The sequence below is a fragment of the Aythya marila genome (assembly GCF_965140915.1).
Source record: "Aythya marila genome assembly, chromosome: 7".
NCBI classification, from domain to species: Eukaryota; Metazoa; Chordata; class Aves; order Anseriformes; family Anatidae; genus Aythya; species Aythya marila.
The window spans coordinates 6,145,855-6,157,022 of NC_139048.1; the positions used below are offsets into that span (position 1 = coordinate 6,145,855).

General features: G+C 42.8%; 1 protein-coding gene across 1 annotated transcript; it reads left to right on the top strand.

Annotated features, from left to right (window-relative positions):
- Positions 1 to 435: 435 nt before the first annotated feature.
- On the top strand, positions 436 to 9,230 carry SFXN4 (sideroflexin 4). The gene is made up of 14 exons (XM_082764370.1): positions 436 to 510; positions 577 to 642; positions 1,266 to 1,340; positions 1,778 to 1,804; positions 1,947 to 2,001; positions 2,787 to 2,812; positions 3,809 to 3,859; positions 3,944 to 4,009; positions 4,166 to 4,234; positions 5,398 to 5,488; positions 5,933 to 6,048; positions 7,051 to 7,136; positions 8,070 to 8,184; positions 8,811 to 9,230. Exons 1-14 carry the CDS (start codon positions 472 to 474, stop codon positions 8,886 to 8,888), a joined length of 960 nt encoding a protein of 319 aa, XP_082620496.1. The 5' UTR covers positions 436 to 471; the 3' UTR covers positions 8,889 to 9,230.
- Positions 9,231 to 11,168: the final 1,938 nt, after the last annotated feature.

The following is an 11,168-nucleotide window of genomic DNA, read 5'->3' on the forward strand; positions in this document are numbered from 1 at the left end:
CCCGCTGGCAGAGGTGGCTGCTTCCTAAATCACCTTTCTAATAGCCATGATGGGATGAAAATCGTGCCTGGCGTCGCATGATGCCTGGTGCTGCAGGAGGAAAGGCAGCACGTTAGGTTTCAGTACCAGCAGATACCTTTCAGCACCAGCATTTTAGTGCAGTTTGGTATCAATCCACCCACAGCCGTGCGGTTTTCAACAAAGCTGCTGAAAGGTTTTCACGTTTTCAACAAACCCAGACCTGCTGCAGGTGAAGTTCTCTGTGGGGCTGGGTAGCACAGAGAGCAACGTGTGCGCGCTTGTGATGCCAACTGTGCACGTAGAACCACCGGGGGGGGGCTGGGACACACCATTTTAAAAATTATATATATTTTTTTTACCCTCGTTTTACGTTCCCTTTCTCTCCGGCTCCCACCCGGATCGTGCCTCAGCCGGACCGGCCCCGGCGGCGCTTTCCGGTGTGGCGGCGCCATGGACGCCAACCTGCGGCTGTGGCGGGAGCAGGGCCCGGTGAGGCGCCGAGGGGAAGGCGGGGGGGGGGCTGCGGGAACGTGGCCCTGAGCCCTGTTTTTTCAGTCTTTTTTCCAGAGGTTTCTGCTCTGGGCTGACGCCCTGGACCCGCTGCTGCTCTTCGCCTCCTCGGTGGGTGCCCGGCTCGGCTGTGCGGGTGAGGGGGGAGCCGCCCGTTTGGGTGGCTTGGTCGCGTGTAGGGGTGAAAGCCAGGCGCTGCTGGGCACCGACATGTCAGCCGTCCTGTTCAGGGTCTTAATTCAGCGCCCACGCTTGAATTAGCACAATTACGAGCCAGGGAGCCTCCAAGGAGAAGGGCACTGAAGGGCAGAGCTGTGGGTGCTGGTCTTAACTTGGTCCTGGGGGGACCCTTCAATTCCTGCTGCAAGGGCTGTGGTGTGGGGAAGGCAGCGCAGCTCTGCTGCCCCACGGTGCTTCGTCGTGTCTGTGATCCCTTTGGTGTAAACCATTCAAATCTTTGAATTTGCCAGCAGGCATGGACAACTTTAAATATACTCTTAATTTCACTGAGGTTCTTCGTATGCTTAAATGTATAGACAAGTTCCTGCAGTCGTAAATCGGTTTTGTGTGCCGCTGCGTTCTTGCTTTCATTGCTCTGCTGAGGGATGGGTGCATTAGTTTGAACTTACAGGTGTGCAATTAGCATCTAATAACTGATACATCACACTTTGGGCCATTGAGATCTAACTTATTTTTTCTGTGTTTTTTTTTTTTTTTTTCTTCCTTAAATACAGGATGAAATAAGAAGAACCAGGGTACTAATTGAAAGCAGTGAAAAGACTCTAAGTGTGCCCATACCGAATGAGAAGGTATTTTGGAGCATGGCTTATACATTTGTTTTTTCCATGGCTGAAGTAGTTGATATTAGTGTAAGGTCTAGCAGACGGAATACTGAGGTTCAGTTACTAGGGGTAACACAAGCAAAACTCTTCACTACACAGATTTCTCTAGCTATGACTCTGGTAGGAATTTCTTTGGATGACCGCTGTCAAATTTCAGTATTATCATCCTGAGGAATGGTAGGTTGAGTATCATATTGCTAAGTTTGAAAAACACTCTCAGATCACTCCAGGAATTATTGCTCTGTCTGTACGCATCTAGGATGATACAGGTAGGAAATATGAAACATGCTTACTGAGATGTACGATATAATAAATTAGAAACAAGATTTTATTTAGGTTCTTTTGAAACTTGATTGCTAACCTTTTTTTTTTTTTTTCTTTTTTTCTTTTTTTTTTTTTTAAAGACAAAACAAGCTTTCCTGCTAAGCCTGGTAAGTTTCCAAGTTTCCAAAAGATTTAGAAATCTGCTTTTTTTTTTTTTTTTTTAACCCCCCCTTATTTAAGCATGGCACTTGTAGTCTAACCTTTTTTTTTTTTTTTTTTTTTCTTTCCTTTTTTTTTAATTCTTTTAAGTCTAGTATACATCCTGATACAGGCAAGATAATTCCTGGTTTCTTTAGACCTCCAGGTAAGTTCCCTTAAGACAACCATTGACTGAAGCATCAAAGGAGAGTGACATATAGTAAACAGCCTCCTTGATATGACAGTGATACTCTTCTACAAATGGAAAACAAGTAGGCAGTTACTCCTGTTAGTTGCACTCTCTTGTTTGTTAAAGTTTTTTTATTCCTGCAGTCCTCTTGAAGAGAAATTTTTTCCCACACCTCATTTGCTCAGATAGTTCAAAGTAGTTTGAGCAGTCTCTGTTTTTTGGCTCTGTAGAATTAGTTCACAAATTGTTTCACATGTAAAACAGTCTAAAGTATGCTAAGTTTTCACTTGGTGAAAGTGGTTACTCTATGAATTTACTTGCTGTAGTGGCAGGTAGAGTCTGCTTGGGGTGATGCTTAGGGAGCTGAGGCAGCACAATCAATATCACATATAATCAATCAATTATAAGCATAGGTAGGCCATTTACTCATATCCTTGTATAACCACTCACAGACGTGGCAGCCTTTGTTGCCAATAACTCTTTCTGCATAGAGTCATCCAGTTTCCATGTAGCTTTTTTGAGTGTAGTTCCTGAGAGGTCCTTTTGGCTATAAGCTGAGACCAGATATTTTGGCTTCTTGAATGAGGAATGAGAGACAAAGGTTGGAATAGAAGTCTAGCAAAGATTTTTTCTTGTGGACTAGTGTTTTATTTACAGCTGAAACTAAAAGGGGGGAAGTTAGAGAAACTTTCTGCTTGAAACCTTCAATCTAGACTCACAGCAGTTATTGTTACTGAAATAAAGTTTTTCCTTCTCTTCAGCCTTCCTGCCACTAACTCTTCCATTGGTGAGTAACCAGGGGAAATACCGGTGTACCACGTGGTTTACATTTTTCCAAAGCCAGGGGCCAGAGGAAGAGATTGGACAGTTCTAGGCTTCCCAGTTGTATTTTCAGCACAAGCTTTCTAAAAGATGTCAGTTCTATGGGAACTGCTAAGCAGCCTTCTAGAAATTGAGCCTTTAAGGAATCTCATTGGAAGTTCAAACCTGTTAATTGCCTTCTTTGAGCAGTATTCAAACAGATTGTTTATGCATGAAGGTCAGCTTTCTGAATAAGGAGCATTTTGCTTAATACTCCGTCATAGATGTGGTTAGATTCAGCACTGGCATTAATAATAGATGTAGTTGGTCTACTAGTATTGACAGAATGACCGGCCCTCCTCTGAGGCTTTGAACAGTCTTCCCTGTTTCTTATTTGAGAGCTGCCATATCTTGATTGCCACTGTCCTTTGAGTGCTTCATACCTGGAGCTTTACATACCTTGAGGTCAGGCCTCAAGATAGGCTGTCATTTAAAACTGAAGTTACTGGAAGTAACTACTAATGAGAATTAACTGCTGAAGTCTTAAATCTAAGCTCAGTTAGATCAAGTGTTTATACTGGTGAAAACTATCAGATCCCTACTTGTTCACTTCTTTAATTACACATCTACTAAATGAGTTATTTTGTTCTATTTAAGCTTCACAGGCAGTGAAGCTTTCTTATTTTGGGTAAGAAAGCATCTTGTTTGAATAACCTCGCATGGTGTTTTGATCACTGTGCTTCTGTGTTTTATATTGGATAGATGAAGTGAATGTGTCACATCTGTGTCAAGAAAACGTGTTAGCCTAGAGTCAAGGCAGATGGCTTCTGGTGCTGAGTGAAACCCTTACTGGAGCCTACCTGACACTGCTGCAGATAGTAACACAGCGATTCTCTTCATCTTCTAGTTAACCACTGCTCACCAAAACCTCCTAGATTCATTAATTAATCAAGTTAATTTTATTGTGGGGTTTTCCTCTTAGGTTATCGCTTCATCGCTTCAGGTGCAGGCCAAACAAATTTTCGTTTGTCAGGTAATTGTTCGTTCTTTCTACTTTTACAAATCTTCTCGTCTCAATCCTGAATTTGTTTTTGCTTATAATCTCTTCTTCCTGCAGTTCGCATTTCACGCATACACCACAGCATTCACCGTGTTGAATGCAAATGGCACCACAAAGGATGAGGTATGTGTTGATTTTTATTTTCGGCATCATCTTAATTGTACAAGACCACTTTGAACATGACTTACAAGTGTTTTACTTGTAAGTAAAGTGTTTACTTGTAAGCACTTGTAAGTGTTTACTTGTATCCTTATGTAGTAATGTTTCTTCTGTCCTTAGGATAATTCACTTCAACAAAAACAACTCCTCTTCAGTGTGGGAGCCGTCTCCTACGCAGCGCTGATAGGTGTACGTATCTGCTCACTGCTTGTTTTCCTGATAAGTTCTCCCGAGGAGGGGTAGGCCCTGAGAGAATCACACTGCCACGTATCCTTCAGGACTGTGCTGTAATGCTCAACTCTGATGTCTTCCCATAGAACTATTGAAAACAAGAGTTTTCTTGATCGGAGAATCCCAGAATGGTTTGGGTTGGAAGGAACCTCAAAGCCCACCCAGTTCCAACCCCTGCCATGGCAGGGACACCTCCCACCAGCCCAGGCTGCCCAAAGCCCCATCCAGCCTGGCCTTGGGCACCTCCTGGGATGGGGCATCCACAGCTTCTCTGGGCAGCCTGTTCAGTGCCTCACCACCCTCAGAGTAAGGAATTTCTTCTGAATATCCATCAGCCAATACCTTGCTCAGCTTCCTCTGTTGCTTCCTCTTATGTCCTTTTCTGTATTTTTCTGCAAACTCAGAAAATGGGTGGCAGGAGGAAAGGAACAGAGTTCACAAACACAGAGTAACTCACTGGGTTGCTACAGTTGCTACTGGATGTAGTGCTGTGGCAGATCACTGTCCTGCTCCCAACAGCTGGTGGAATCTGCCAGAATCCATGCTGGATATAGACAGCTCAGGCTGCAGAAGCAGCATGGCAATGACAATATTGCATTGGATGTGGGTTAATTGGCCTGCCAGGAGCACTAAGCAGCTGAGGAGCTAGGTCAGTGCTGTACTGGTAGAGGAATTAAACTTCCCTCAAGCATATTATGGGAATATGGAATTGTCCTAAAACTGCAGAGGTAGGAGTATGTACACAAGTGTGCCAAGTGTCCTGGCTGGGGGTAGGGATGTCACAAGGCAGTTGGATGGATGTCGGAGGAATATTAGTCAGTAACTGTTCTCCTTTTTCTGTCTTTGTATCCATACTGCTACTGCCCTCTACATAATAACATTTAATACTTTTTTTTCCATAATATTTTATGTGCTTATATACAAGAGTGATTACAAAAACCTTTAGTAAATAGAAAGCATGTCTGTTTTGTTGAAATGTTAAGTAATTTGTTTGCTTTTATAGATGGTATCTAAGTACTAAGTTTCAGGTTTATCTTCCTAGGCTCTTGCAGATACTGAAATATTGCACATAGAAGGTGCTTAATTTAATATACGGTGCTTGTTTCCTCCCAATGTCTTAGGCTCTTCCCTTTATCTTCATGAACCGATACACATTGAAGAGCCCGTTAACACAACTAGTTGTCAAGAAACTTCTACCTGTTCCTCTTTTTGGTGAGTAAAAAGAAACTGTACGTTATGCAGCTGATGTGAGGGCCAAGACAGGAATGCAGTCTTTCCCCCAGACCTGTTTCTTTCAGTGTCTTTCCTGTGCTGGATTTTGCAGTGACCAGTACAAAACCTAGTCACAACACGACCCCCTCCCTTTTCTCTTCAGAACAAAGTACTCATGGCTTGTGCTGGCTGGCAGTGATTGAAAGCTCTGAGTGTCCATTATGATAAAGCACCTTTGGGGAGTGGTGCCTTAAAATCTTTAAGTTTGTAAAATGAGAATTAAGATTCCAGGTAGAATTTTATGGGGTAGTCCCTTCTTTAAGCTGCCAGGCTATTAATTTGTGAACTGTTGAACTGGAAATGTAAAATGTGCATAATTATGAACACTGTTATCAGGGTAGTCTCATTGGATCTTTTAAAGCAAAATCCTCTTTAACTCTGCAGGCTTGACGAGTGCCTTTACTGTGGTAGCGGTGAGAAGCCCAGAATTTGAGAATGGAATTGAAGTGATGGACAGGAATGGCAAGGTTTTAGGAGTGTCAAAAAAGGCTGGTGCAAAGGTAGGTAAGGGGGGGAGGCCTCTCTCGACTTGCCTTTCATTCTCTGCTTTGAGCTAAACATTATGCTCAGAGCAGGTGCTGTTTGTCATACTGAATTGAGGAATCCCACATCAGGTGCTGAGTCTTTGGGTGGGCTTGGACTAGTCTCTGGACCAGGTCTGACACCTGTTTTGTGTCTCCAGGGGCTGGCAACTTCCCCAAGCCAATACACCAAGTGCAGCAGATAACCCACAAGAACACTAGTACAGGCTTCTCTGCTTTCCTGTGTCACCTCAGAAGGAGGTGAGGCTCCTAGAGTTTCTTCTTCTGATGGTACATGTCAGAGAAAAGCCCTCTATTGTAAATAGCACATCCATCTTCCCTAGCAGGAATATCATTTAAAGGCTGTGCCTCCCAAAGCGTAATGTCCTGGGCTACAGTGTGCTGGTGCATTTTATCCTTGACCAGTAGCTGACCAGGCTGCTCTGCATTTGCTCCCTGCCCTGCTCATCAACATCCTCTGTAGAGCAACACCCACAGGAACTACAGCAAGGAGTCATATGTTACGTGCTGTCAGTGACCCCGTGTTCTGTGTTGCTGTCTAGAGGGGAGGAAACAGCTAGATGAGCATACAGATCTGTGAACAGCTGGACAGAGAACTTTAAAATTTACAGAGGATGCCCTGAAGGTGTGATGCCCAGAAGGTATGTCCAGTTGGAAAGAGTTCAGCACAACTTTAAAAAAGCAAGTCCTCAGATTATTGTGGTAGGAACACTTGATCTGGCACTGTTAGTACCACCTCCCTTTTTAAGGAATTCCTTAGTCACATATGGAGTACTTGCCACGTGTAGGAGTTTAGTTTCCACTTAAGAAAGAAATCCTCCAACGAATGGTCTTATTCTTCACTTCCCAATTGCTTGAAACTCCAGAGTATTAGGCAGAAAAGTGCTCACAGAAATGGGGAGTATTTGAGGCTGTACGGAGCACTGCTTTAATGACTTTTTTTCTTGTCCCTCCCTGGAGGCCGTTAAAGAAACAGCGTTATCAAGAGGAGTCTTGTTTGGGACAGCATTCTTCCTGCCAGCTGTCCTCATGCACTTTGTGGAAAGGTAAGAGGGACTGCAAAGCAGCTGCAGGTGCCTGGTCAGTGGCTATTCTCATATTTGGTCTGGCTGTTACTGCTTGCCATTTTTTTCTTGGTTTTGTGATTATTAATTGCCTTGGAGAGATGATTGTCTGCGAGGTTTCTGTAGGTAGTGTGAGTCAGATAACGCAGTGAACCTGGTTATGTCAGCATCTGTTTTGATGGTTTGCAGGAGGTTGTGTATAGCTGTGAGCATTTCTTCTAATTTCTTCACTTAAAACTGGACCCCAGCTTTCAAATACGTGTAGCCTTCCTTATAGTATAAAAACATTTTCTTGGTTTTGCAACATTTAAAAACTTCGTATCATCAGAAGAATTCATTGTATGCTGTATCGGAGAATTTTTAGCCTGCCCTGAGCTTTTGGAAGGAAGTGTCTGTTATATAAATTATAGAGGTAACTTGGCATTGCCTAAATCAATTTCCTATTGCATTTGTTGGCTTAAGGGTCTGCTGATATCAGTAGACATAAATGAAGACATAAGATACATTTTTAAAAACATATTGAGTAATAAATTTTCGCACAATGAAAGGTAGGATTGCCAAGGGGAACTAAATCTGAAAGGGAAGAAGGTAGTACATGAAAAATCTTAGTCCAGGGACTGAGACACTTCAAAACACTGATGTACCTTCTCTTCTTTTGTTGTTTTGAACTTGCTGGTTATTTTGTTAATCTTATATTCTCATTTTGGATCTGCAAAATGCTGCAGTTAAATTCAAAGTAAGGGGAAAGAACACAAAATTAGGAGTAAAAACACAGGAAATAAGGAAACGTCTTTAGGATTTGTAAGCCTAGGCTATTATTTTTTTTGCAGTTTTGACTGCTAATGAATGCTCTTTGTCTCACTGTCAGATTATTTTTCAAACCCAAACTGACATACTTTTCAATGTTTTGGCCAGATCAAACTTTGCAAAAACTTCCCGTGCTTTGGCTTCAGTGAGAATGCTTCTCATTACATCAGTACTAGCAGGGATGCTACCAGCGTCACTCAGTATGTTCCCACAGTGTGGTGAGGTAAGTCCTTTGAAAAAAAAAATTGATTTAGGATTGTTGTTATATTAAACAGTCATTTTGTACCTATGGTAAGTGGTCTTAAGGCCAGCTAACAAAAACCAATAGGATTGAAATGGTCAGTGCATCTAAACTGGGGCAGGCAGGAGGCTGCTGAATATTCTCAGAAAATGGGGCTCTTGGAATTTTCAATGGCTTCTCTTATTAGCCTAAAAATTCAGGCAGCTTAGTTTCCTGTGGCAACAATGGTAAACTGGATATAAATGAGACATAAAAAATAAATTATTTACTGAAAAATGGTCTGTTTTTTTTTTTTCCCTTTTGAGCTCTCAGTAGAAGTTCTTCTGGGTGAGTCACCCAAATACAGTGAACAGAAACTCTACCACTAATGTCCTGACTAGATCTCAGGAGTACCTCTTAACTTTAAATAAAACATATTTGTTCACATATGTTTGAAAAGACAAAAGAAAAATCCTATGAACCCCAAAACAAAAAAAAACTCCAACCTCTTACACTCTTGTCGTTGAATAAATAATTTCAACTTGTGGAAAGTTCAATGCAGTGATGAGGACTTAACAGGTGGCTACCAGGATATGGTGATGTTGATTGTCTTTTTCTATACATTTCAGATAAAGCGAGCAGACCTGGAACCAGAAATTGTGTCATCTACAGAAGAAACGGTGTTATTCTACAACAGAGGAATTTAGAGACTGGCCTTAATACATAAATATGGGCTCTGATTAAAGTGAATTGCGAGTGTCTCAACAGATTCAGTTGGCACACATGCCTGATTAAATCATGACTTTATGGTGGCATACACGCCAGATTTGGTGTACAGTGCTGTGGTCTATAAACAGGCAGATTTTGCAAGCCCCAGCCCCCAGGTTATATAAGTTATATGTAACCTATTAAGTTATATATACATATAACTTAATGCCATAAATGATACTTGAGCTAGAAAGCGCTGTTGTAGAACAGGGTTCCTCACAAACTCTGTTTTGTACACTTCCTCATGTGACTGATTTCTTAATAAAAAGACTGACTACTGAATACAAGATTTTATTTTTTCCTTGCTTTTGTTGCTGCTTTTGATGTGCTGCTTTCCAGGAACACAGCTGGTAAAGACATTAACATCAGTAGTTCTTTGGGGAAAGTCAAGCTGGCCCTTCACAGAAAACTTATTTTTATGTTTGACTGTATTTAGTAAGGCACCCTGACAGCAATATGACACTGGTGATGTGTAGTTGTTCAAGAAACATTCAGCAGAGGGGCAGTCCAGCTTCACCGTTGGGCTGTGAGCTGACCATTAACACTAGGAGCTGAATTTAAGGGCAGCCACAGATAAACTCATGGAAATTTCAGCTCAATTCTCTGTGGTTGTCTATAAAGTAAGTAAAGTGTTAGACAAATTTAGGAAGGAATGGGAAAACAACATGGAAGCCATTTTGCCTTTGCAATAGAAGTACCTGGGCAGCCTGGTGGGCATCAAGTTGAGCTCATTTGCCTGCTCTTCTCTTCTTGTGTATGCTTTTGGTGGCTACTGGGCTATTTAGCATTTGGCTGAAAAGAACTTTGGCCTGGCCCAGTACAGATGCTTTTATTTTGTTTGCCTCAAAACTGAACTTCGGACCTCCTCCTGCAGGAACAACACAGAAGAAAGCTCCACAACTGTGGTAGGAGCCCCTGTGGTTGGTTTTGATACCAGGGGGTCATAAGAGAGATGGCCCCGAGATCACCGAAGCTGTTATTTAGGCACTCTTAAGACTCTGTGTGACAAGGATAAATACACTGATTAATGCAGTAATCACTTTCAGAGAGAATTTTACAAGTATAACCTATGAAATCTGTAATCATTTAATGTCCTTAGAGTGCAATAAATAGGTCGCCGCTATCCTATTGCAGAAGGATTAGATTTGTTCTCGGGGTGTGAGGAAACCACTGCTTTCCCACTCTGATCCCTACAGGAAGACAGCAGCACGGAGCAAAGTAAGGAAAAGCAACAGGGCTGCTTTCTTGCAGGAAAAGTTCCTGCTGTGCTTTTGGCACAAAACAAAAGCAGGAAGTAGGATTTCGAGTCAGTTTGTGTGAGTTCTGCCTTTTTTGAGCCTTCCCCTAGCAACTCACTGCGGTGAAAGGTCAGGCCAAGATAGCGAGTAGGGGAACAGGAGCACGTCCTGGGGGCCTGCAGCTTCAGGGCAGCGTGCTAAAGCTGTTCTGGGAAGGCAGTACGGATACAACCTGCAAGCTGCCAAAAGAGAGTGGCAAAGACCTTGCACTGTCCTTCTGAAGGATCACTGTGAATTTTTAAAGCTGAATTACTTAATTCTTCTGTTATCCAGGCACAACTACCCCCAGTGGAGGAGGAGAGGTAAGAATAACCCCCCTCAGAGCACACAGCAGCAGCACTAACTCCACAATGTGAAGTGTGCTGAAAGGTAGCTTCTGTGGATGCTTATAAAAAGCAGATACATGAAAGGTTCATTTACAGCCGCTGTCTCAGCAGGGATCACTCAGCCTTGCCTTTGTGGGTTGTGTTTTTAAGTACATGGCAAAAACCCACCAGGGCCAGCAACAAAAGAACAGTTGTGCTGGGGCTGACCGAAGGTCTGCCTAGGCAAATGTCAACACCAGCAGCAGCCAGGGGTAGAAGCAAGAAGAAAAGCTCACATGAGGCTCAGCTGTCCTGAGCAGGGAGGATGCTAGGAAGAGGAAGGCTTGTCCTGTTCCTTTTCCTTACACACCTCCTTCTGGCTGCTGGGGGACGTGGTGCAGAGGGTTAGGAGTAGCAGGCTTACAGCCTCAGCCTGCCCCCTCAAACAGTGAGGTGTTTGTCTCCTCCAAAATCTTTGATAATGATGGTATAGCTAACGTCCTACAGTTAAGTTCTCTAAAATCCCATTTCTCTGATACTCCTGTTTCAATAACCTACCAAAGACAAACCTGGGTGAGGTCTAATTCTATCCTCTCTACACATTAATCGGTAGTAC